This window comes from Salmo trutta, chromosome 6, assembly GCF_901001165.1.
Source record: "Salmo trutta chromosome 6, fSalTru1.1, whole genome shotgun sequence".
NCBI lineage: Eukaryota > Metazoa > Chordata > Actinopteri > Salmoniformes > Salmonidae > Salmo > Salmo trutta.
Genome location: NC_042962.1, coordinates 22416692 through 22440340, shown reverse-complemented (window position 1 = coordinate 22440340; position 23649 = coordinate 22416692). Strand labels below are relative to the sequence as shown.

General features: G+C 41.6%; 3 protein-coding genes across 5 annotated transcripts in view; 2 read left to right on the top strand and 1 right to left on the bottom strand.

The window, feature by feature from the left end:
* The first annotated feature begins 212 nt into the window (after positions 1-212).
* On the top strand, positions 213-7329 carry LOC115195675 (proteasome activator complex subunit 2). The gene is made up of 11 exons (XM_029755785.1): positions 213-364; positions 1662-1694; positions 1828-1890; positions 2123-2209; positions 5285-5330; positions 5529-5626; positions 5874-5942; positions 6069-6136; positions 6260-6314; positions 6432-6518; positions 6876-7329. Exons 1-11 carry the CDS (start codon positions 317-319, stop codon positions 6954-6956), a joined length of 735 nt encoding a protein of 244 aa, XP_029611645.1. The 5' UTR covers positions 213-316; the 3' UTR covers positions 6957-7329.
* A 247-nt stretch (positions 7330-7576) lies between these two features.
* LOC115195676 (U6 snRNA-associated Sm-like protein LSm5) lies at positions 7577-22677 on the bottom strand. Of its 2 annotated transcripts, none has more exons than XM_029755787.1 (5): positions 22659-22677; positions 17178-17273; positions 16215-16242; positions 16060-16132; positions 7577-7881 (listed from the first exon to the last, which is right to left on the bottom strand). In XM_029755787.1, exons 1-5 carry the CDS (start codon positions 22663-22665, stop codon positions 7849-7851), a joined length of 237 nt encoding a protein of 78 aa, XP_029611647.1. In that variant the 5' UTR covers positions 22666-22677; the 3' UTR covers positions 7577-7848. The 2 variants fall into 2 exon arrangements, with proteins under 2 accessions (XP_029611647.1, XP_029611646.1); XM_029755786.1 differs by lacking the exon at positions 22659-22677 and adding an exon at positions 20049-20104.
* Positions 19387-23649, top strand: part of LOC115195672 (late secretory pathway protein AVL9 homolog) — a 32713-nt gene continuing 28450 nt past the window's right edge. Inside the window, exon 1 of one of the 2 annotated variants that reach the window (XM_029755781.1) lies at positions 19387-21458. In XM_029755781.1, the coding sequence (XP_029611641.1) occupies positions 21375-21458 (84 nt within the window). In that variant the 5' untranslated portion in view covers positions 19387-21374. The remainder of the gene's footprint in view (positions 21459-23649) is intronic. The other variant, XM_029755780.1, reaches the window with a different exon arrangement.

The following is a 23649-nucleotide window of genomic DNA, read 5'->3' as shown; positions in this document are numbered from 1 at the left end:
CAATTGTTGTGGGTTCCCTCAATTAAAATGTCCCCAGTAAAGATGTTTTGTATGGGGAGTTTTGGTCTTGGTAGTCTCCAATAATGTGATTGTGAGCAAGCAACTGTATTTGAAATGGCCATTTAATTCACTAGCAAACAAGTGTGCTAAATATCAAGGGACTATATCTTTTTTTTTTTATTAATTCAGTGGGTGTGGCTTGATCAGGTGGTTTTCGAATGTAATCCTATGAAAACGAAAGTAGGCTACTTTGAGGAAATAGATTTACAACGACGGGCCTTTTACTTGATAGAATTCTCACTAAACCGTTCTCAAAATGTCGAGATCATCTGTACTGAAAATAAAAAGTGCAAACGCAGTGAAGGTAAGCACTAACTAATGCATATGTTGTTAATAAGTGTTAAGCGTTCATTTAGCCGTTGCTTTTGGCATCTCCACCATGTAGCTAGCTAACGTTAGCTACATTAGTTTAGCTTCGATGCAACTCTCTTGGTTGCATCGAAGCTATATGTAGCCTAAATCACGTCAATGGACCGAGAAACCTCGCTAGCGTTAATTGGGCTAAATGTTTTTTCTTACATAATGTTACCATTTAACTGTGCGCGAGTGGTTGCATAAGAATACCTATAGGTTATAACAAAACTTTTTTCTTGCGATATGGCCTGAAAGGCAAATAACTTGTTACATTTTGTTCTGTTACGCACAGCCGTTGTTAGTTGGAAAAATCCCTAGTCATTCTGCCAGACAGCCATTACTTAAGCGAAAGCGAAACAAAACGGGCAAAAACGGTTTCACTGGTTTACTCGATTAAGGGGGCGTTCCAGGCTGTCTGAGTTTAGGTGTGTAAAGGTAGTTTACAATAGATTACACAATGATTACACATGATGACACACTGATCCTTGTGTGCTTGTGAGTTTAAGTTATTTTGTAGTATGAGTTTAGTACACCTATTTCCACATTATGCATCATACAGCCAAAGTCTGCTTTCCAAACACTTAAAAAGACACACTCAGACCTCAAATTAAGTGGACACTTCTGATGACGTGTTATGACGTCTGACGAGTATACACTTCCTGGGCAAGGTAGGAAGGAATGAGTTTTAAATGGACCGCCCTTGCCCGGAAATTCATCAGTCGTTCATCCCGAGATGATTGTGTTTTCAGCCAAATTAATTAGCTAAAGCCTGCCTAGCTGGAACTTCTGAAGAAGGGAAATGTTTTATTTCTACAATTTCCAAAAGATAACCAAACAAAAACAATTACTTTTTATAAGACTTGCTTGTGCATTAGTAGCACCATTTTTGTAAACTTATTTACATTTAGTTTTTACTTACACTTGTATGTTGACTCTATATTGCTATTGAGGTTTTAAGTTTTGGCGGACTCTTCTTAGCGGATGTACAATCGTCGCAAATTGAATTATGGGGCGTTTCAGGCCCCCGACGTGAACATAATTGTACACTCGCAAACTCCATTTAAAAAACGAGGGCTGTGGGGCTTAGGTTGCAAACTTCCCTTGCCTGGCTAATCATTTGGACCGACGACAAATATGGCTGCGGGCATTCCCCCAAGGGCATAAGGCGAGGGTAAGTGGATGAGGGTGTGTCTTTTTATGAGAGTGAAACGCAGCCAAAGTATCTTCTTTTCATCCCTTCGCCTTAGGTGGAGAACTTCCGCCAGTCTCTGTATCAACAGGTTAGTATGTGTTTGCCTTATTGTGTTAACAGATGTCTGCTGGTGCAATTGCATTACCATTGGAAGTAGAAACGGACATGCCGTTGTGGCATAATGGTGTAGTTAGTTCTTACCTATTTCTGTTTTTTTTTAGGCAGAGGATCTGTTTTCAAACTACATCCCATTGAAGATCACCCAACTGGACAACCTGCTGAAGGTAGGCCTCATTGGTTAGTTCACATCCCATGTATCACTGTCTGCCCCCACATTGTGAAATTAACCTTCCTTTTCATCCTTCATATCTTGTCCAACCGTCTCTACCTACTTTCCTCTCATCTGTCTCTCCACTTCCCTCCCTCTCCTCTCCACTTCCCTCCCTCTCCTCTCTTCCTCTCCTTTATCCCTCCCGCTCTTCCTCCATCCCGCTCTCCTTTCCATCTCTCTTCCAGGAGGAGGATCTCAGCATCACAGACCTGTCCACTCTCCATGCTCCTCTAGACATCCCTATACCAGACCCTCCTACTCCAGAGGATGAGGTGACTGGCTATCATGCTCTTCTAACCAAATACAAAATCTGCTCCCAAATGGCACCCTATTCACTATTTTAGTGAACTTCTTTTGACCAGGGCCCATTGGGCTACCCATAGGGCTCTGTTCAAAAGTAGCCCACTATATAGGCAACTGGGTGCTATTTGGGACACATTCCATATACACTGAACAAAAATATAAATGCAACAAGTGTTGGTCACATGTTTCATGAGCTGAAATAAAAAATCCCAGAAATGTTCCATGCGCATGAAAAGCTTATCTCAAATTGTGTACTTTTCTTTTCCTTTTCCCCATCCCTGTTAGTGAGCATTTCTCCTTTGCCAAGATAATCAATCTACCTGACAGGTGTGGCATATCAAAAAGCTGATTAAACAGCATGATCATTACACAGGTGCACCTTGTGCTTGGGACAATAAAAGGCCACTAAAATGTGCAGTTTTGTCACACAACACAATGCCACAGATGTTTCAAGTTAGTGTGCAAATGACATGTTGACTTCAGGAATGTCCACTAGAGCTGTTGCCAGAAAATTGAATGTTCATTTCTCTACCATAAGCCTCTTTAGAGAATTTGGCAGTACGTTCAACCGGCCTCACAACCACAGACCACGTATATGACGTTGTGTGGGGGAGGGGTTTGCTGATGTGAACAGAGTGCCCCATGGTGGGGTTATGGTATGGGCAGGCATAAGCTACGGACAACGAACACAATTGCATTTTATCGATGGCAATTTGAATGCAGAGAGATACCGTGACGAGTTCCTGAAGCCCATTGTCGTGCCATTCATCCATCGCCTCATGTTTCAGCATGATAATGCACAGCCCCATGTCGCAAGGCTCTGTACACAATTCTTGGAAGCTGAAAATGTCCCAGTTCTTCCATGCCCTGCATGCTCAGACATGTCACCCATTGAGCATGTTTGGGATGCTCTGGATTGACGTGTACGACAGCGTGTTCCAATTCCCTTCATTATCCAGCAAACTTCGCACAGCCATTGAAGAGGAGAGTTTCAATATTCCACAGGCCACAATAAACAGCCTGATCAACTCTATGATGGTCCCAACAGATATTGACTGGTTTTCTGATTGACGCCCCTACCTTTTTGATAATTTTTTTTTTAAGGTATCTGTGACCAACAGGTGCATATCTGTATTTCTAGTCATGTGAAATCCATAGATTAGGGCCTAATTCATTTATTTCAATTTACTGATTTCCTTATATGAACTGTAACTCAGTAAAATCTTTGAAATTGTTGCATGTTGGGTTTTTTAGATTTTCTTCAGTATAGATCCACAGGATTGAATGGTTTGACTTACTTGACTATAACCGCTTGGCACAATTGGGAGCATAGGGCATCCACCATGATGCTCCACCTCACTGTCTTCTGTGCGAGGGCTTTTGTCTCTAGCCAGGAGATCCCCCACTTTACTCAGTTCTTGTAGAGTGGAGCGTCTCCAGTTGGTTTTTGGCCTTTTCTGCTGGGGAAAGCATTTAAGTTTGAATAGGGAGTTAGCTCATTCATTATAATAGTAGCATATACAGTGTATTCAGACCCCTTGATTTCCCCCCCACACACATTTTGTTTCCCCCTCATCAATCTACACACTATCCCATAATGACAAAGAAAATTTTTTTTTTTTTTTTTTTTTTAAATGTTTGCAAATTGATGAAAAATAAAAAACTGAACACATTTACATTAGTATTCGGACCCTTTACCCAGTACTTTGCTGAAGCACTTTTGGCAGCGATTACAGCCTCGAGTTTTCTTGGGTATGACGCTACAAGCTTTGCACACCTGTATTTGGGGAGTTCCTTACATTCTTCTCTGCAGATTCTCTCAAGCTCTGTCAGGTTGGATGGGGAGCGTCGCTGCACAGCTATTTTCAGGTCTCTCTAGGGATGTTCGATCGGGTTCTTGCTGGGCCACTCAAGGACATGGAGACCTGTCCCGAAGCCACTCCTGCGTTGTCTTCGCTGTGTGCTTAGGGTCGTTGTCCTGTTGGAAGGTGAACCTTCGCCCCAGTCTGGAGGTCCTGAGTGCTCTGGAGCAGGTTTTCATCAAGGATCTCTCTGTACTTTGCTCCGTTCATCTTTCCTTCGATCCTGACTAGTCTCCCAGTCCCTGCAGCTGAAAAACATCCCCACAGCATGATGCTGCCACCACCATGCTTCACCGTATGGATGGTGCCAGGTTTCCTTCAGATGTGACGCTTGGCATTCAGGCCAAAGAGTTCGATCTTGGTTTCATCAGACCAGAGAATCTTGTTTCGCATGATCAGTCCTTTAAGTGCCTTTTGGAAAACTCCAAGCGTGCTGTCATGTGCCTTTTACTGAGGAGTGGCTTTTGTCTGGCCACTCTACCATGAAGGCCTGATTGGTGGTGTGCTGCAGAGATGGTTGTCCTTCTGGAAGGTACTCTGGAGCTCTGTCAGAGTGAGGCCCTTCTCCCCCGATTGCTCAGTTTGACCAGGCTCCCAGCTCTAGGAAGAGTCTTGGTGGCTCCAAAATTCTTCCATTTAAGAATGATGGAGGCCACTGTGTTCTTGGGGACCTACAATGCTGCATAAATGTTTTGGTACCGTTCCCCAGATCTGTGCCTCGACACAATCCCGTCTCTGAGCTCTATGGACAATTCCTTCAACCTCATGGCTTGGTTTTTGCTCTGACATGCACTGTCAACTGTGTGCCTTTCCAAATCATGTCCAATCAATTGAATTTACCACAGCTGGACTCCAAGTTGTAGAAACATCAAGGCTAATCAATGGAAACAGGATGCACCTGAGCTCAATTTTGAGTCTCATAGCAAAGGTTCTGAATACTTATGTAAATAAGGTATTGTTTTTTATTTTTAATACATTTGCCAAAATTTCTAAACTTTTGTTTTGTCGTTATGGGGTATTGTGTGTAGATTAATGAGATGATTTTTATTTAATACATTTTAGAATAAGGCTGTAATGTAACAAAATGTGGAAAAGTGAAGTGGTCTGAATACTTTCCGAATGCACTGTATATTTGACATGGTAGGCTAAGGCTACAGATTGACTAATTTATTCTCCCTCCAGGAAATGGAGACTGACAAGAATGATGATGATGAGAAGAAGAAGAAAGGTAAAAAACAGTGGTTTAAGTCATGGCCTTCATTTAGGAGTGGTAGTTGCCAGCTCAAGACCAATTATTTTAAAATAGGCTTCTAAAATAATTCCAAGTAGTGGGTATTTTTATTATTTTACATAAATGTATTTTATGTGGATGCAGGTGGTGGCTACTTACCAGTTGGTGTTGTTGTTTTTCTTTGGTCTCTTTTAGCTCCAAAATGTGGCTTCATCAAAGGGAATGAGAAGATTGTGAAGCTGCTTGACAGAGTCAAACCAGAGATCCTAGCACTGAGGGAGACAATCATTACAGTAAGAACTATACAGAGATCCTACCACTGAGGGACACTATTACAGTGAGAATCATACAGAGATCCTAGCACTGCGGACAACCGCCATTACAGTAAGAATTAGACAGATGTCCTTGCACTGAGACCATTACAGTAAGAATACAATAAAGCAACAGTGACCTCTTGTGGTCAAATGAGATGCAACGCTCTGATACAGGCTGGTGAAGGTTTAAATTTACTGTAGCAGTCATTGGTGTTTATCTTATTAGGTGTCCTGCTGGATTCAGCATCTCATCCCCAAAATAGAGGATGGGAATGACTTTGGCGTTGCAATCCAGGTAAATGGTCAACACACGTATGTTTAAGGTCAAGTGGTCGTTCATGAAAAACATTAAACTGGTACAGATGGAATTGTATTCTCCTGATGTTTATTAAAAGTCAACATTTCCATGTGTTACTTCCAGGAGAAAATCTTGGAAAGAATAGTTGCAGTGAAGACCAAAGTGGACGGCTTTCACACCAACATTAACAAGTACGATAGCTTTTCATACGTTCAAGTAACTTAGAGCCCTTGAGGTTCATACGTTGATCCTGCATTTGACAATAACTTTTGACAAAATAGATATACATTTCACAATAACTTTTGGTCTTTCAGGTACTTTTCAGAGAGGGGTGATGCAGTGTCTAAAGCCTCCAAGTTAACTCATGTGGTGAGAATTGGCATTTGTAGACACTACCCAATTTTTTTTTATTCAACTGACCTGATGTCTGACACATGCCCTTCTTTTACTCATCCCCATATTTCTTCTCCTTCTTCCTGTTATCAGATGGACTACCGCTCTCTGGTCCATGAGAAGGATGAGGCTGTTTACTCTGACATCAGAGTCATCCTTCTGGACATCCGTGGCTTCTATGTGAGTGCCCCTTATGGGCTCTGGTCAAAAGTAGTGCACTGAATAGGGTCCCATTTGGGACAGAGCCAAGATGCTACTGCCATATATGACTATAGTAATGTATATACTGATACTACTAACACTAGTCTATTATTAATAACATCATTCATCTATAAGGGAAATGGGTCAAAGGGATGAATTAAAGTTTGTTGGCTGTTTTTAAGACCTCTAAAGTGAACTAATGTCAAGATGAGACTGTCCCACAACTTGGTTTGTTTTAGGTCCAGCTATGAACCTCCAACCCCAAAGATAAGCTCCAGTGTACTGTAAAAGATGCAAGAGCACTTACTTCAATGTTTCTGTGTTTGTGTGCTACAGGCGGAACTGTATGACATCATCAGCAAGAACCTGGAAAAAGTGACTAATCCGAAAGGAGAAGAAAAGCCCTCAATGTATTGAGATACGCATGAAGAGAAGGGGGGAGGAATGAAAAAAATAGTCAGGCTCAACAAAGTGACATTTTTCAGGGGTATACTAAGATGGAATTTAAGGATTTTTGGGACTGGCCAGCCAGGCTATTAGACCACAGTTTGTAATAACTCGTGACATTGTACTACGCCATGCGATATTTTAAATGAGAGAATTTAGCTAGCTGGCTAGTTTGGCACATTTTCTACTAGCCTCAGGCTAGCAGACTTCTTTAATTTCCATCCTTGGGTATCCTACTATACCAATCAGTCCTGTTTGTACATCAGCAACAAAGCTGCTTGGCTTTGTCCAGATTTGTCTTCTTTTTTTTTCATGCTAATAAACGCATCTTTAATGTTTAAAACTGAACCTAGAGACTTAATTTTTAAAACTTCCAGCTGACTTCTAGGGAAGACACCATAACGAACGTCATCTCCGCAGTAGAACTGTGGCGATTTTTAACAAGTAAAATCATTGGGAAATGAACAGAAAATGACGGCCGACGTTTTGTGGTCAAAGGTGAGAGGACAGCCACCCGCTGGGCATGACTGACATTTGTGTTGGTCTGTCTTGTCCTTTTTAGGAGCTACAAATGAACACACTGGGGGTTGTTTAATTCCAATGACACTTGATTCTGTGATTTATTTATAAGGAGAAAAAAAGTGTAGTTCCACTACATGGTAGAAATGGTTTACATGTCAAAGGTCAAACCAACTGTTGCTCTGTATACACATTATCAAGGCTTCAAAAACACTTGTTACAAAAATCTTCTCAGAACCAAAAATATAACATTATCACAAACTGGTTAATGTAAGTACTGACAGGAAGGCAAGTATACATCCACAAGAACATAAAAAGTTTCAGAAAACCTCTGCTTCTTTTTTCATACTTCAGGTCCTTCTCCTCCAGGTATGAGCTAGAACAGAAAAAGTAGTTAATGCAAGTGTAGCGAAATGCTTGTGCTTCTAGTTCCGACCATGCAGTAATATCTAAAAAGTAATATAACCTAACAATTTAACAACAACTACCTTATACACACATTTACGTCATTTAGCAGACGCTCTTATCCAGAGCGACTTACAAATGTACACACAAGTGTAAAGGAATGAATACGAATATGTACATAAAAATATATAAATGAGTGATGGCCGAACGGCATAGGCAAGATGCAGTAGATGGCATAGAGTACAGTATATACATATGAGATGAGTAATATAGGGTATGTAAACATTATATAAAGTGGCATTGTTTAAAGTGGTTAGTGATACATGTATTACATCAAGATGGCAAGATGCAGTAGATGGTATGGCGTACAGTATGTACATATGAGATGAGTAATGTAGGGTAAGTAAACATAATATAAAGTGGCTAGTGATAAATTGATTACATCAATTTTTCCATTATTAAAGTGGCTGGAGTTGAGTCAGTATGTTGGCAGCAGCCACTCAATGTTAGTGATGACTGTTTAACAGTCTGATGGCCTTGAGATAGAAGCTGTTTTCCGAGAGATGGAAAACTCTCCACCCTCTCCACTACTGTCCCGTCAATGTAGATAGAGGGCTGCTCCCTCTGCTGTTTCCTGAAGTCCACGATCATCTCCTTTGTTTTGTTGACATTGAGTGTGAGGTTATTTTCCTGACACCACACTCCAAGGGCCCTCACCTCCTCCCTGTAGGCCGTCTCGTCGTTGTTGGTAATCAAGCCTACCACTGCAGTGTCGTCTGCAAACTTGATGATTGAGTTGGAGGCGTGCATGGCCACACAGTTGTGGGTGAACAGGGAGTAGAGGAGAGGGCTGAGAACGCACCCTTGTGGGAACCCAGTGTTGAGGATCAGCGGGGTGGAGATGTTGTTACCTACCCTCACCACCTGGGGGCAGCTCGTCAGGAAGTCCAGGACCCAGTTGCACAGGGCAGGGTCGAGACCCAGGGTCTCGAACTTAATGACGAGTTTGGAGGGTACTATGGTGTTAAATGCTGAGCTGTAATCGATGAACAGCATTCTTACATAGGTATTCCTCTTGTCCAGATGGGTTAGGGCAGTGTGATGGCATTAGCGTCGTCTGTGGACGTATTGGGTCGGTAAGCAAATTGGAGTGGGTCTAGGGTGTCAGGTAGGGTGGAGGTGATATGGTCCTTGACTAGTCTCTCAAAGCACTTCATGATGACGGAAGTGAGTGCTACAGGGCGGTAGTCATTTAGCTCAGTTACCTTAGCTTTCTTGGGAACAGGAACAATGGTGGCCCTCTTGAAGCATGTGGGGACAGCAGACTGGGATAAGGATTGATTGAATATGTCCGTAAACACACCAGCCAGCTGGTCTGCTTCTGATCCCTCCTGTCTCAGCCTCCAGTATTTATGCTGCAGTAGTTTATGTGTCGGGGGGCTAGGGTCAGTCTGTTACATCTGGAGTATTCTCCTGTCTTATCCAGTGTCCTGTGTGAATGTAAATATGCTCTCTCTAATTCTCTCTTTCTTTCTTTCTCTCGGAGGACCTGAGCCCTAGGACTACCTGGCATGATGACTCCTTGCTGTCCCCAGTCCACCTGGCCATGCTGCTGCTCCAGTTTCAACTGTTCTGCCTGCGGCTACGGAACCCTGACCTGTTCACCGGACGTGCTTGTTGCACCCTCGACAATTACTATGATTATTATTATTTGACCATGCTGGTCATTTACGAACATTTTAACATCTTGACCATGTTCTGTTATAATATCCACCCGGCACAGCCAGAAGAGGACTGGCCACCCCTCATAGCCTGGTTCCTCTCTAGGTTTCTTCCTAGGTTTTTGGCCTTTCTCAGGAGTTTTTCCTAGGGAGTTTTTCCCAGCCACCGTGATTCTTTCACATGCATTGCTTGCTGTTTGGGGTTTTAGGCTGGGTTTCTGTACAGCACTTTGAGATTTCAGCTGATGTACGAAGGGCTATATAAATAAATTTGATTTGATTTGATTTGTCTGCGCATGCTCTGAGGACGCGGCCGGGAATGCCGCCTGGGTCTGCAGCCTTGCGAGGGTTAACACGTTTAAATGTTTTACTCACGTTGGCTACAGTGAAGGAGAGCCCGCAGGTTTTGGTAGCGGGCCGTGTCAGTGGCACTGTATTGTCCTCAAAGCGAGCAAAAAAGTTGTTCAGTCTGTCTGGGAGCAAGACATCGTGATCCGCGACGGGGCTGCTTTTTCTTTTGTAGTCAGTGATTGACTGTAGACCCTGCCACATACCTCTCATGTCTGGGCCGTTGAATTGTGACTCCACTTTGTCTCTGTACTGACGCTTAGCTTGTTTGATTGCCTTACGGATGGAATAGCTGCACTGTTTGTATTCGGTCATGTTTCCGGTCATCTTGCCCTGATTAAAAGCAGTGGTTCGCGCGTTCAGTTTTGCGCGAATGCTGCCATCAATCCACGGTTTCTGGTTGGGGAATGTTTTAATAGACGCTGTGGGTACGACATCGCCGATGCACTTGTTAATAAACTCGCACACCGAATCAGCGTATTCGTCAATGTTGTTGTTCGCCGCAATGCGGAACATATCCCAGTCCACGTGATCGAAGCAATCTTGAAGCGTGAAATCCGATTGGTCGGACCAGCGTTGAACAGACCTGAGGGCGGGAGCTTCCTGTTTTAGTTTCTGTCTATAGGCTGGGAGCAACAAAATGGAGTCGTGGTCAGCTTTCCCGAATGGAGGGCCTTATATGCATTGCGGAAGTTAGAATAACAGTGGTCTAGGCTTTTGCCCGCCCTGGTAGCACAATCGATATGCTGATAGAATTTAGGGAGCCTTGTTTTCAGATTAGTCTTGTTAAAATCCCCGGCTACAATAAATGCAGCCTCAGGATATGTGGTTTCGAGTTTACATAGAGTCCAATGAAGTTCTTTCAGGGCCGTCGAGGTGTCTGCTTGGGGGGGAATATACACGACTGTGATTATGATCAAAGAGAATTCTCTTGGTAGATAATGCGATCGGCATTTGATTGTGAGGAATTCTAAGTCAGGTGAACAAAAGGACTTGAGTGAAAGGCACTGGAAGATGGCGGCGAGTGTAGACGAGATTTCAGCTTGCTCCGAGTAACCTTAACTTTTATCCCTCTCAAACTTACTTAAATGTAACGGAACTTGGCTTATAGTAAACACAATAGAGAACAACACTTAGTTGACCGATAATTTGATTCATAACTTTGAGAAATGGAAGGAAAAAATGTGCGAAAGAGCAAAGGGAGGAGAAAGCAGTTGCTAGCTGAGCACTCATACGTTGGAGAAAAACCGCCACCTGACTCCTCAGGAGAAGAAATTGAGGATTCTGGACATTCGGTTGATTCTGAAAATGCAGTCAATAGTCCTGCACCCAAAAAGACACATAAAGAATTGTCTTTGCGCGAACTACAGATCAACATAATCGATGCTGTAAACGAAAGAGCCGACGGTCTGGAGAAAATGATACGCGAAAACACATCAAAAATAGTTGACCTCGAGACCTCTGAATCATGCATACAAGAGTATCGAAGAGCTTAAACTTGCAAACACTGCTACGTCTGAGAAATGCATTGCTCAGGAGAAGACCATCGCAGACATGCAAGAGCGCTTATCGGAAGCAGAGCGATACCGGAGAAGGTGGGGGCTACGGCTTTACGGTGTCCCCGAGGACCAGGATGAGAATGTGAAGCGCTTAGTAAGAGACATCTGTAACCGTGTGGCATCGGACTTTCCCGATGGATATATGGATATGGCTGTGGATGTCGCTCATCGTATTGGGAAGAAACAAGATGCCATCGTCAGCCGTTCGATCATCATCCAGTTTGCTTTTCGCACAGCGAGAGATGCAGTTTGGAAGAAAGCAAAGGAAAGCACCTTTCTGAAAGAAAGAAAACTTAGATTCGGTGAGGACTTTACTGCAGCAGACAAGGCAGCAAAGGCAAAATTGTGGCCTCTCGTACAACAGGCCCGAAATCAAGGAAACGGTGGATACTACAGGGGAATCAGAGCCTTTTTCGCCAACGGTAAAGAAATACGACCGGGGTGATTTGTTCTGTCGGTAGGTTTACAAGGTAGTTCCTTCCCCACTGCAAACTGAACGTTCTACTTTTGAAACATGGTGTTACTATTTTACAAGTTAAGAATTCTGTTAATACATATATGAAGCAACTTTTTATAGAGAGGGTAAAGTTGAGATTGCATAGGATTTTTCTTTCTATTCTATAGATATGGACTTGAAGTTTATGTCAATCAATGCCAGGGGGATACGTAACCTGTTGAAGAGAAAAGCTTTTTTTTTGTTTTGTAAGGACTGCAACGCAGATCTTGTATTCGTTCAAGAAACACATTCATGCAAAGAGGACTATAATTATTGGAAAAATCAGTGGGGCAGTGACATTTTTTTGGCCCACGGGACAAATTATTCAGCTGGGGTTGCAATTTTAGCACACAATTTCAAAGGGAAATTTTTGTTTACTCAAATGGACTCCAATGGACATTGGCTAGTAGCGGTCATCAACCACATGGACAGATTATTTGTGTTGTGTAATGTATATGGATACTGTTCTAGTCCTCCAAATAACTTACTTCTAGAGGAAATTGAAGAAATTCTTAAAAATCTTCTGAGAAAATTTCCATCCAGTCAGATAATAGTTGGTGGAGATTTTAATATGGTTTATTCTAATGAGACTGATAGATTGCCTCATAGGCCTAACATTGGTGTGAACAAGTTGGTGAATTTCTGCCAAAGCCTGGACTTAATTGACATATGGAGAATAAAAAACCCTGGAGAGATACAATACACATGGAGTAATAGAGATCGTTCCTTACAATCAAGAATTGATTTGTGGGTGATAACCTCTAGTCTTGTGCAATAATGGTGGCAATAGCTGTATCAAACTCTGTCATGGAACATCCTCAAGATTTAACATTTACAAAGGAATACGACAAGGTTGTCCAATTTCACCTTTTTTATTTTTGTTAGTTTCTCAAATGTTATGCTCATTAGTTCATAAAAGTCCATTTGAAGGCATTACATTCCAGTCCAGAGAGATCAAGATATCCCAACTGGCGGATGACACCTCACTTTTTTTGAAAAATGTATCTCAAGCTAGATTAGCATTGGATATCGTGAAGCAGTTCTCCAAAATCTCAGGCTTGACTTTAAATCTTTCCAAATGTGAGTTGTTTGTTGTGAAAGGAGCTGTCAACCCAGCAGATTGTAACATCTCTGAAAAAGATACTGTAACCTACCTCAGTGTAAAGATCACCAAAAATCTTAAGGCTATGAATGATCTTAATTTGAACCCTGTAACTGAATCTGTCAAAAAAAAATTATCCTCATGGTTAGGGAGGGATTTAAGTCTTCAAGGAAGGGTGCTTTTATCCAAAGCTGAGGGGCTATCTCGTGCATCCTATCTTTTTTCATCTATTGACATTCCCAAATCCACTTGCTGTACCTTAGATAGGCTTTTGTACAACTTCATATGGAAAAACAAGCCACATAAGATAAAAAGAGATGTTATCACCAACAGGGTTTGTGATGGCGGTCTAAATGTCTTAGATTTCACTCTCTTCAATCAGATATCAAAGGTCAACTGGATTAAAAGGTACATAAAAAATCCTCATAGCTTCTGGAATATTATACCTCATTTTGTTTTTCAGAAGTTCGGCGGGCTTAATTTTTTACTACAATGTCCATATATTGTGGGTAAAATTCCTGTGAAACTGGCGGTTTTTCACAAGCAGGCTTTAATGTGCTGGGCTTTGTTGTATAAACAACTTTTCACCTCATAAATGTTTTATTTGGAACAATGGGTCAATATTACATAGAAATAAGATGTTATTTAACCATAAATGGTTCTCGAAAAACATTGTTCTTGTCAGCCAATTGGTTAATAACAGTGGGAATCTATTTACACGGAGAGAATTTATGGAAATATACAACTTTGAGGTTTCAAGCAAGGAATATGACACTGTTATTAAAGCTATACCTAGTGGGATAAAAACTTTACTTCAGAATAATGCATATTTTGGAATATCTCCGATTGTAAGCGATATTCAGTTGAGTGGCATTGGTCTACTAGATACGAAATTCAACAATCGTTTAATAAGGGATATTTTCTACAGGAAGTCTATTCCCTCTGCGATATTTTGTTGGGCTTCATCGTTTGATGTAAACTGGCGCCGTGCTTGGCTCACTCCACACAGATTTATGGTGACCAATAAAGTAAAGGAGATCTCCTTTAAGATAATCCATAGATGCTATCCGTGTAATAGCTTAATTTCTAAATATATATTTGACGTTACCAGTGAATGCAGTTTTTGTGAACTACAAACTGAATCTATTGAACACTTATTCTGTAATTGTTTATATAGTGAAGTGTTTTGGACTGATGTAAAACTATATCTTAGCCGCAAATTGCATACAACCATTGATATTACTAAGTTTGACATATTATTTTACTACACTGATTCCACAATTGAACGTGAGTATGTCATAAATCTCTTTATTTTATTAGGAAAATCTTTCATCCATAAATCAAAATTTATGAAGAAAAAGCCCCTTTTCTTAATTTTTTTATCTGATTTGGAACAGTACGTAGAATCTTTAAAACGTATACAAAACAATATGTCAAAAAAATGTATTCGATATATGTCTGTATTTGATTTGATATAATAGTTTTTTTATTTTTCTCTAATTTCTTTGGATTCCCTCTGGCTGTTATGTTATGTTTATGTTTTGCATGTTACTGTTATTTACAACAAGTTAAATAAAGATTTGTGCAAACTTAAAAAAAAAAGAAAAAAGGGACTTGAGTTCCTGTATGTTGTTATGATCACACCACCTCTCGTTAATCATAAGGCATACACCCCCACCCTTCTAATTACCAGAGAGATGCTTGTTTCTGTCGGCGCGATGCGTGAAGAAACCAGGTGGCTGTATCATTATATCATGCAGCAAGTGTTTGATAAGTTCAGCTTGAAATACCACGACCTGTGCTATCGAATTGAAAGAGGGCAGTCACGTGTGTTTGCGAAGACAGAAGATTGAATACCGGTGTGTGGGCTCGTGTGGAAGGAAGCATTACTGTTAACCCTTTAACTGTATCTAATTGAAAAACATGTTGAAACAATTATTTCACCTTAAATTCCTATTACTAACAACTCAAATGAACATCCAATAGTATTTTATTTTCTACTTGATGTTTATTTTGGAATCAACAGAGCTCTCTATCAGGTGGTTGAGAAGACAAACGGTCATACCAGTAATACCATACTCTAATGGCAATTTGCATAGCAATTTTAGTCATTTCAACAATATTACAAAAATGACTTTAGGTCTGCTTTTATAGGTAAGTATTAGCTAAGCAATGTAAAATAAGGTCACATTATGGTAATTGTGTATGTCCAGACATGAATATTCAATTACATTGAAATGAATGCATTTTCAGGTGGTGTTTCATGGAATGTCCCTCAAAATAGTTAATTTCAAATAAGCCAGGTTCTTCCACATCTTCAGACTACATTTTGAGATATTTGACAATGTGCATTTTTTTTATTACTGTAGTAGTTATTTTATAGGTCGACCTTAAATGTGAATATTGATTAATTTACCATATTGGCCATGAAATGTGCTTTAACGAATTGATGTTGCCTAATATAGTTTTGTCAACAATTTATATTTTAACCAAAATAGGTATTTTTATTAAAAAAATGTACGTACCCTATTCTTAGTCCACCATACTTTTACTGACATAAAATGTAAAAAAGCTAAAAATAGCAGTTAAACTATTTATTTTCATATTCCTACTCTTCAAGGTCTCTACTAACAGGAATGGTGCAATATTAATCCCTCACCAACTGAATTCCTGCCTTTTATCCCATATCTTTAGTGACTGAGTTTTCTTATAGCCCTCTAAGTGGGCAAAGTTAGAGTGCCACAACAATGCACCCAGAAATATACAAAATAATGTAAAGTGGTGCTGGGGGAGATGACCAATTAAGTTCAAGTGTAGGTTGTTTTCATATCCACTTATAAATCCATTGTCAAAACATGCTCTACCAGCCGGTTGAGAATAGGGTTAAAGGGTTAAGCAAGCAGCATGACCTCGTTACACCTACCATGGTGATGTTGTTGCCGTTGAGTAGGATCTGGTCCAGTTTGGTTATCCTTCTTCCCTCCGGTGTGATTTCACTAAAATACACAGTCATCAATGAGAAGGATAAAACATGTCCAGAATCGTCACATATGAAAGGATTTAGGTGAAAGTACTTACAATTCTGTCACGTCCTCCAACACCATGTCTGAAGCGATGGGTGAAGGATCAACTGTATATTTACTGACAATATACACTGAACAGAAATATAAACGCAGCATGTAAATCGTTCGTTCCATGGTACATGGGCTGAAAAAAGTGATATCAGAAATGTTCTATATGCACAAAAAGCTTAATTCTCAAAAATGTTGCACAAATTTGTTTACATCCCTGTTATTGAGCATTTCTCCTTTGCCAAGATAATCCATCCACCTGACAGGTGTGACATATCAAGAAGCTGATTAAACAGCATGGTCGTTACACTGGTGCACCTTGTGCCGGGGACAATAAAAGGTCACTAAAATGTGCAGTTTTGTCACACAACACCATGCCACAGCTAACTGCAGGAATGTCCATCAGAGCAGTTGCAAGATAATTTAATGTTAATTTCTCTACCATAAGCCGCCTCCAACATCGTTTTAGAGAATTTGGCAGTACGTCCAACCGACCTCACATCCGGAGATGGCGTTGTGTGGGTGAGTGGTTTTCTGATGTTAACGTTGTGAACAGAGTGCCCCATGGTGGGGTTATGGTATGGTTAGGCATAAGCTACGGACAACGAACACAATTGCGTTTTATCGATGGCAATTTGAATACAGAAAAATACTGTGACGAGATCCTGGGGCCCATATTTTTATGCATCTGTTGGTCACATATACCATATCTGTATTCCCAGTCATGTTTAATCCATAGATTAGGGCCTAATGAATTTATTTCAACTGACTGATTTCCTCATATGAACTGTAACTCAGTAAAACCAATTAAATGATTGCATGTTGCGTTTATATTTTTGTTTAGCATAAAGGACTACAGTAACAATGTTTGAATTGAATAGATTGCAAAACTACTGCTGAAATGCAAAACCTTCTTTACAATGAACGACAAATAATGAGACGTTTTGTAGGACATTTCCAGAAAGGATACTGACAAAATCATCAAAACCCAACAGGGTGCCGACAATTTCTTTGTCGTTTTTCATGACGATATGGATTCGGGAACCTATACATTTGTCCACGAGCTCTGGAAGAGAACACAAAGAGGAGATGTTGAAATCACATGATTACTTGCATGACCTATATCTATCCTACCCTGCCTTTCTAAGGTCTTTGAAAGCCAAGATAACAAACAGGTTACCGACCATTTCGAATCCCACCGCACCTTCTCCGCTATGCAATCTGGTTTCAGAGCTGGTCATGGGTGCACCTCAGCCACGCTCAAGGTCCTAAACGATCTCATAACCGCCATCAAGAAGAGACATTACTGTGCAGCTGTCTTCATCGACCTGGCCAAGGCTTTCGACTCTGTCAATCACCACATTCTTATTGGCAGACTCAACAGCCTTGGTTTCTCAAATGACTGCCTCGCCTGGTTCACCAACTACTTTTCTGATAGAGTTCAATGTGTCAAATCGGAGGGCCTGTTGTCCGGACCTCTGGCAGTCTCTATGGGGGTGCCACAGGGTTCAATTCTCAGGCCGACTCTCTTCTCTGTATACATCAATGATGTCGCTCTTGCTGCTGGTGATTCTCTGATCCACCTCTACGCAGACGACACCATTCTGTATACTTCTGGCCCTTCTTTGGACACTGTGTTAACTAACCTCCAGCTTCAATGCCATACAACTCTCCTTCCGTGGCCTCCAACTGCTCTTAAATGCAAGTAAAACTAAATGCATGCTCTTCAACCGATCATTACCCGCACCTGCCCGCCCGTCCAGCATCACTACTCTGGACGATTCTGACTTAGAATATGTGGCTCTATGGCCTATTTATTGCCTTTACATCCCTACTCTTCTACATTTGCATACACTGTACATAGATTTTTCTATTGTGTTATTGACTGTACGTTTGTTTGTGTAACTCTGTTTTTGTTGCACTGCTTTGCTTTATCTTGGCCAGGTCGCAGTTGTACATGAGAACTTGTTCTCAACTGGCCTACCTGGTTAAATAAATGTGAAATAAAAAATAAAAGGGGATTTATGGTAGCCTAGACAGACGCTAGTGGGCGTTATTCTCCACTATCGTCTGGACTCAATGATACACTCATGTCCCCCGGAAACCACTTCGTACATAAAACATTCTCCATTCAGGCTGCATAAGTGTTGTTTCCTCAACGTGATTTAATGGTCCGCCAGCTTAAAAAAAGGGGGGAAATATGCCTACCGTCTTAATAAAACCCAATTTTCCACGACCATTTTAGGATGTTCTGACAACTTACGTATGTTGCATACCAAGTTCAGCCAATCAGGTTGCAGTCTTTTGTTTACCCCTGGCGGTGTTCAACATCGGGAAGTAGCATTAGTCACTCTAGCACAGTGGAGGAAAATAGTGTTTTATTAAGACCGTAAGCATATTTTTCAGTTCTGTTTTTCACCAACGGGCCTTTAAATCAAGTTAAAGAGGAAACCGACACCTTTGCAGCCTGACTGTTGGATGACTTATGTATGAACCGGTCGCCAGGGGACGAGTGTATTACCAGCAGTGCACATTAATGTATGACGCCATTTTGCAAATGACGTAAGGAATAATAGCGCCTTCTAGCGGTTTTTAAGATTAAATTGTCAACCCCAGGTAGCCCAGTTGCTAGATCGAATCCCTGAGCTGACAAGGTAAAAATGTTGTCTGCCCCTGAACAAGGCAGTTAACCCACTGTTCCTAGGCGTCATTGTAAATAAGAATTTGTTCTTAACTGACTTGCCTAGTTAAAGAAAGGTTAAAAAAAATATATATATATAATAACTTTATTTGGCAGTTAAAGATGCACTATGCAGAAATTGCTCCAGCATTTCCTGGTTGCTAAAATTCAAATAGTTCACCTAATTTCAGTTCGTGACAAAACAAGCTATGCATAGTGTAGAGAATCATTGTACCATCTGAAATATCTTTTCCATAACCAACATTTTTATTTTCATCTGTTTGAAGCTGGTGTACAAAACCAAAAGTAAAAGACGCAATAACGAACAGGAAGCATAGAAATAACACAGACCAGATCTACCGCTTCTTAGACTTGCTTTCAATGAGAATGACAGATCTATAACCCATTTCTATGTGAATTTAGTAGGGTCACCCAAAAAGTTATATATTGCAGCTTTAATATAGTCCTTTATTTAATCTCTTGAGATGGGGAAACTTGTTTATGAAGTTGAACATATGCTCTTTATGACAATGTTAAAGAGGTGAAATCCTTTTCATATTTATTTTTTTACCAAGTTACACTTCTCAAAAGGCACTGAATTGATGGAACGACCATGCTACCACAGAACAAAAATCTAACATGTAGAAATTATAAAAAATGTAACATTGAGGCAAACAGGATGTGCAGCATGTGTCCCTCCCTTCTGAACAGTTTAACGTTGGTTTGAAGTTTCTACATGATCAAAGAGTTATTGAAATTTGAATAGTTTGATCATGCACTTCGTTGATGGTCCCTAACTTGTTGCGTTGACCATGCGCTACGCTGCCTACACTGTTGCTGTGCGATTATTAAACTAGGGTCAGAATCGGGGAAAATGAAAACCTCTGAAATGTTGTACACATTTTTTTCTTTTAAAAAGAGCTTAAGGTCTGTAGCTCAAATCGTTAACGAGCTATTGGTGTTTGAACGTCCGAATGTCGAATCTCAAACCAACTTTACCAGTGCTATACCTTAGCAATGCGGACATGCTACTGCTAACATGACTCCTGCATTTCATATGTCAAAAGTGTAACTGTCGCAACACGACTTCAAGCGTTAACAACGTACTTGGTATCTGTAAAGCTAGCTGGACATTACAATTATTAACAAAATCAAACAAACCAAGTGGGAGCAACTGTGATGGATTTGTAGCTGGGGTGGCCGCCATGTTTAGTTTGAAAAAGACGGAAGTAATCGATTGAAAAATGGATGATAGGAATCATCAGACTACAACAGTCGAACACAGACGGTGGTACCCGTCGTTTGGTGCGACGCAGACTCGGTCTGCCCTGCTGAGTCTTCACCCGACAAAGTCCAGTGATCACGTTGCAGCAGTGTGTAGGAGGGGTATTTCTAGATGTGAGAAGTGTGCAGAAGGGCATGAGACAAAGGAATGTGTAGTATCGGTGGAAAAGGTGTGTGTTAACTGTAGGGGTGCCCATGGTGCTGGAGATCAGAAGTGTCCGGTGAGAGGAAAGACGGGTTGAGGTTGCCAGGATCAAAGTGGTACAGAAGTTGTCATATGCTGAGGCAGTGAAGAGTGTAGTAGAGGAAGATTGGTCCAGAGCGAGGGAGCCTTAAGATCCCTGTGAGTAGGCCAAGGCCAAACGAGAGTGATAGGAATAACATGTGCTTGAGTAAGGTTGGTTTCTTTAACGTTCATAGCCATGGTTATCAACTGTACTGCAGAAATGGGACGTAAATCACAGAACATAAATGTTGTGGTGGCAGCTGCAGAGAAGTACTTGGGTGTACGAGATTTTACTGCAGAAGAGCTAGGTGTGTTTAATTCGTGTCCTGTCCTCCCAGGCTGCCATCCTGGTGACGGATCAGTTAGGGCCGAGTAGTGGAAGGCAACGGGTGTAGGTTTCTTCCCTTTCCCCCGTCCCTTTTCCTTCCATTTTTTTTGTGTCACAGTGTAATGCATGTACACTCCAGAACAGTAGGCGGGAAACACAGGGCTAGATGAGAGAAATAGATTAGTAAGGAGGCCGATCGGCCTTAAACTCCACTACAGTAGGTGGCGGTGTATGCACCTTTCAGTTGGTTGCGATCCGCCAAAACAGATTTAAAGAAGAATTGCACTCATTTCTATTTTTTACGCTAGCGCTGCGCTGTTTTGTATTACGATCAATGAACATTTAAAGGAAATAATAATTTAACAGCCCGAACAGAATAGAACAAAAGTTTACGTGATGCATTCCGTGGGCCAAATCATGTGAAAGACTGGTGAAGGCAATGCCCAAGCGGTGGCGTTACATTTGAACGACGTCATCCTACTACTGCAACCTGACTGGGACAGACGAAGAGGAAGACAAGATCCATTGCGTTGATTGTGTGACTGCGGACGTTGATTCGAGGAGCAGAAGCAGCGCCGCCCGTTCCAACCCTGTTTACATTGATATCTCAAGTGATAAACAACACGTAACTGCCCGAATATCTGCGGCCATGGAGTCGCATGGCAAAGAGGAACTCAAGGGACCAGTGTTGCATATCGTGGTGGTCGGATTTCACCACAAGAAAGGCTGTCAGGTACGTCAAGCTCGGGTGGCATGCTAACTAGCTCCTTGTGCCAGTTGTATTAGTAGCAGAGAATGCACTGAAGAGCTAGGCTACACAACACGTCGAGCATTGGGTAATGCCTGGGTGAGGGTGCGAGTGAAATGGGTATTTGACTGATCAGCAACAACAACAACCCACCCAGGGACCTTTCCTGTTCGGTTCTACCTAAGTCATTGATCACTTGTTGCTTATGGAAGAGCACTTATGGGGTAGACCAGGAGGGTATTACTAACACAGCATCTTCTTTACATAGCTAACACGGTTGTAAACAATCAGAGACCACCTTGTTGGTTTACCTAGAATTCATGGTAGTGCATGGTGAAGTCATGCTGTGTTGTGATGAAGCCTATCTAGATGTATATGGGCCCAGAGGCACACTGGTAACAGGTTCATGTAAGAGATGGTATGATGCCTGTGCACCATTTATCAACTGCAGTCAATGCCAAGTACTGAAACTGTGCATTCATTTGCACTTTTAACTGACATGAGATTTCATCTGAGATCTTGTCTCTCCATGGCTCATTAACTCACTCTTGGCCAGAGGTTTGTATTTCACCCGGACAATGTTTGCACTAATTGCCTATACCGCCTCAGCTCTGTGACTGTGTTAAATCACCTATTATTGGCAAATCCAAAGAGATATCCACAGTCACAGCCTGCAATGTTGTCACTGTGATTTTGGTTTTTAGGGATTAGGATCAAGTTTAGAGTCACTGACAAGTGAAGGAGAGCATGACAGTGTTTACACCTGGTTAGTAACCTAATGAAAGGGTGTGTGTGTGTGTAACAGGGACAAGAAGATTATTGCAATAAACTTGAGTTATCTACAGAGCTTCTGAAGAGGAGGGGCTATCCCTCCAGAGGTACACAAATAGGCCAGCAGTCTCCCATAAAGAACGGATGGGGAGATTTACTGCACATGTTTTCAACAAACACAATTTGTCCACAGGCCTTGCTGTATGTGTGTGAGTTATGCTCATTACCTCCTGCTCAATAAAATAGCCCAGCCTACTGCACGCGCATACGTCTTAAAAAAACAAAAGAATCCTAGGCCCTGACTTGTTTTTCATTGCAGCCACAGACTGGGCAAAATATTATTCTTCAATTTATATCAGGCTCTGTCAGTTTCTGTTCCGGTAACGCCATCTTAGCCATTTCTTAGTACCCTACCTTTCATGCACCGCAGAGCCCAACAGCCTGCTGCAAGACGTTCAACAAGACGACAACGACCACTCTGTCTTCTGTTTCTTTGTTACTGGCTGCTCTCCACCTTACTGCCTGCCCCTTTGTCCTGAAGAAAGTCTGCCTGTTTCAGAGCTCTCGGAGACCCAGCTGCTGCTCATTCTGACAGGCGGATGAAAGGGGGTGGTGTGTGTGTGTGTGTGTGTGTGTGTGTGACAAACGGACCCAAACCCACCCCCTTCCCCCTTGTGATCACTACCACCAAACCTGTTAAAAACAGACCAGACCAGACAGAGGATTTTCTTAGTCAGGTAATAGCCTAGGTGTTCACTCGAGGTGTAGGCTGCATCTCAAAGGGCACTCTATTCCCTTTTATAGTGCATTACTTTTGACCAGAGTCCTAAGGGCCCTTGTCAAATGTAGTGCACTATGTAGGGAATATGGTGGAATTTGGGACACAGTCAGGGAGGTGGAGTGGTATTGTTTGTTACCTGATAGGAGAGCTACTGGGTTAGACTGGGTATCACTAGATTAGGTTCTCTTGTCTTTCTGGAGGGGGGGGTGCTCGTTGACTTTCTCTCTGTCTATCAATTCATTTCAAAAGGCTTTATTGGCATGAGAACATATGTTTATATTGCCAAAGAAAGTGAAATAAACAAAAGTGAGAAGAAACAAAAACATCTCTTTCTCTCTGGGACCTGGGTAAAAGTAGTGCACTATATAGGGTATAGGTGCCATTTGGGATGCATCCTTGGTGTGGGGTATCTTAGAGCCTCTCTCCCCCTCCCCTCAGAACTGCAGTTAGGGAGAGAGAGACCTCTCTGTGGGGGTAGTTGTGTGTGTCCTACACCTCACCTGTTCTTTAATGGTACTAGAGAGCCTAGATAACACCTGTCTGTCACGTGAGTGGCTCTGTCAATACAGGGATCAATGATTGGTGTAGGGACTGGGGAGGGGACATGGATATGGTGCTAAGGAG

Coding starts and splice junctions, on each gene's coding strand:
- LOC115195675 (XM_029755785.1), top strand. CDS start 317: ATGTCGAGATCATCTGTACTGAAAATAAAAAGTGCAAACGCAGTGAAG. Junction 5,331..5,528: donor TGATGAGAAGAAGAAGAAAG/GTAAAAAACAGT, acceptor GGTCTCTTTTAG/CTCCAAAATGTGGCTTCATC. Junction 6,519..6,875: donor TGGACATCCGTGGCTTCTAT/GTGAGTGCCCCT, acceptor TGTGTGCTACAG/GCGGAACTGTATGACATCAT.
- LOC115195676 (XM_029755786.1), bottom strand. CDS start 20,094: ATGGCGGCCACCCCAGCTACAAATCCATCACAGTTGCTCCCACTTG. Junction 17,274..20,048: donor ATCACAGTTGCTCCCACTTG/GTTTGTTTGATT, acceptor GTTCTCTTCCAG/AGCTCGTGGACAAATGTATA. Junction 16,133..16,214: donor TTGGAGGACGTGACAGAATT/GTAAGTACTTTC, acceptor TGTGTATTTTAG/TGAAATCACACCGGAGGGAA.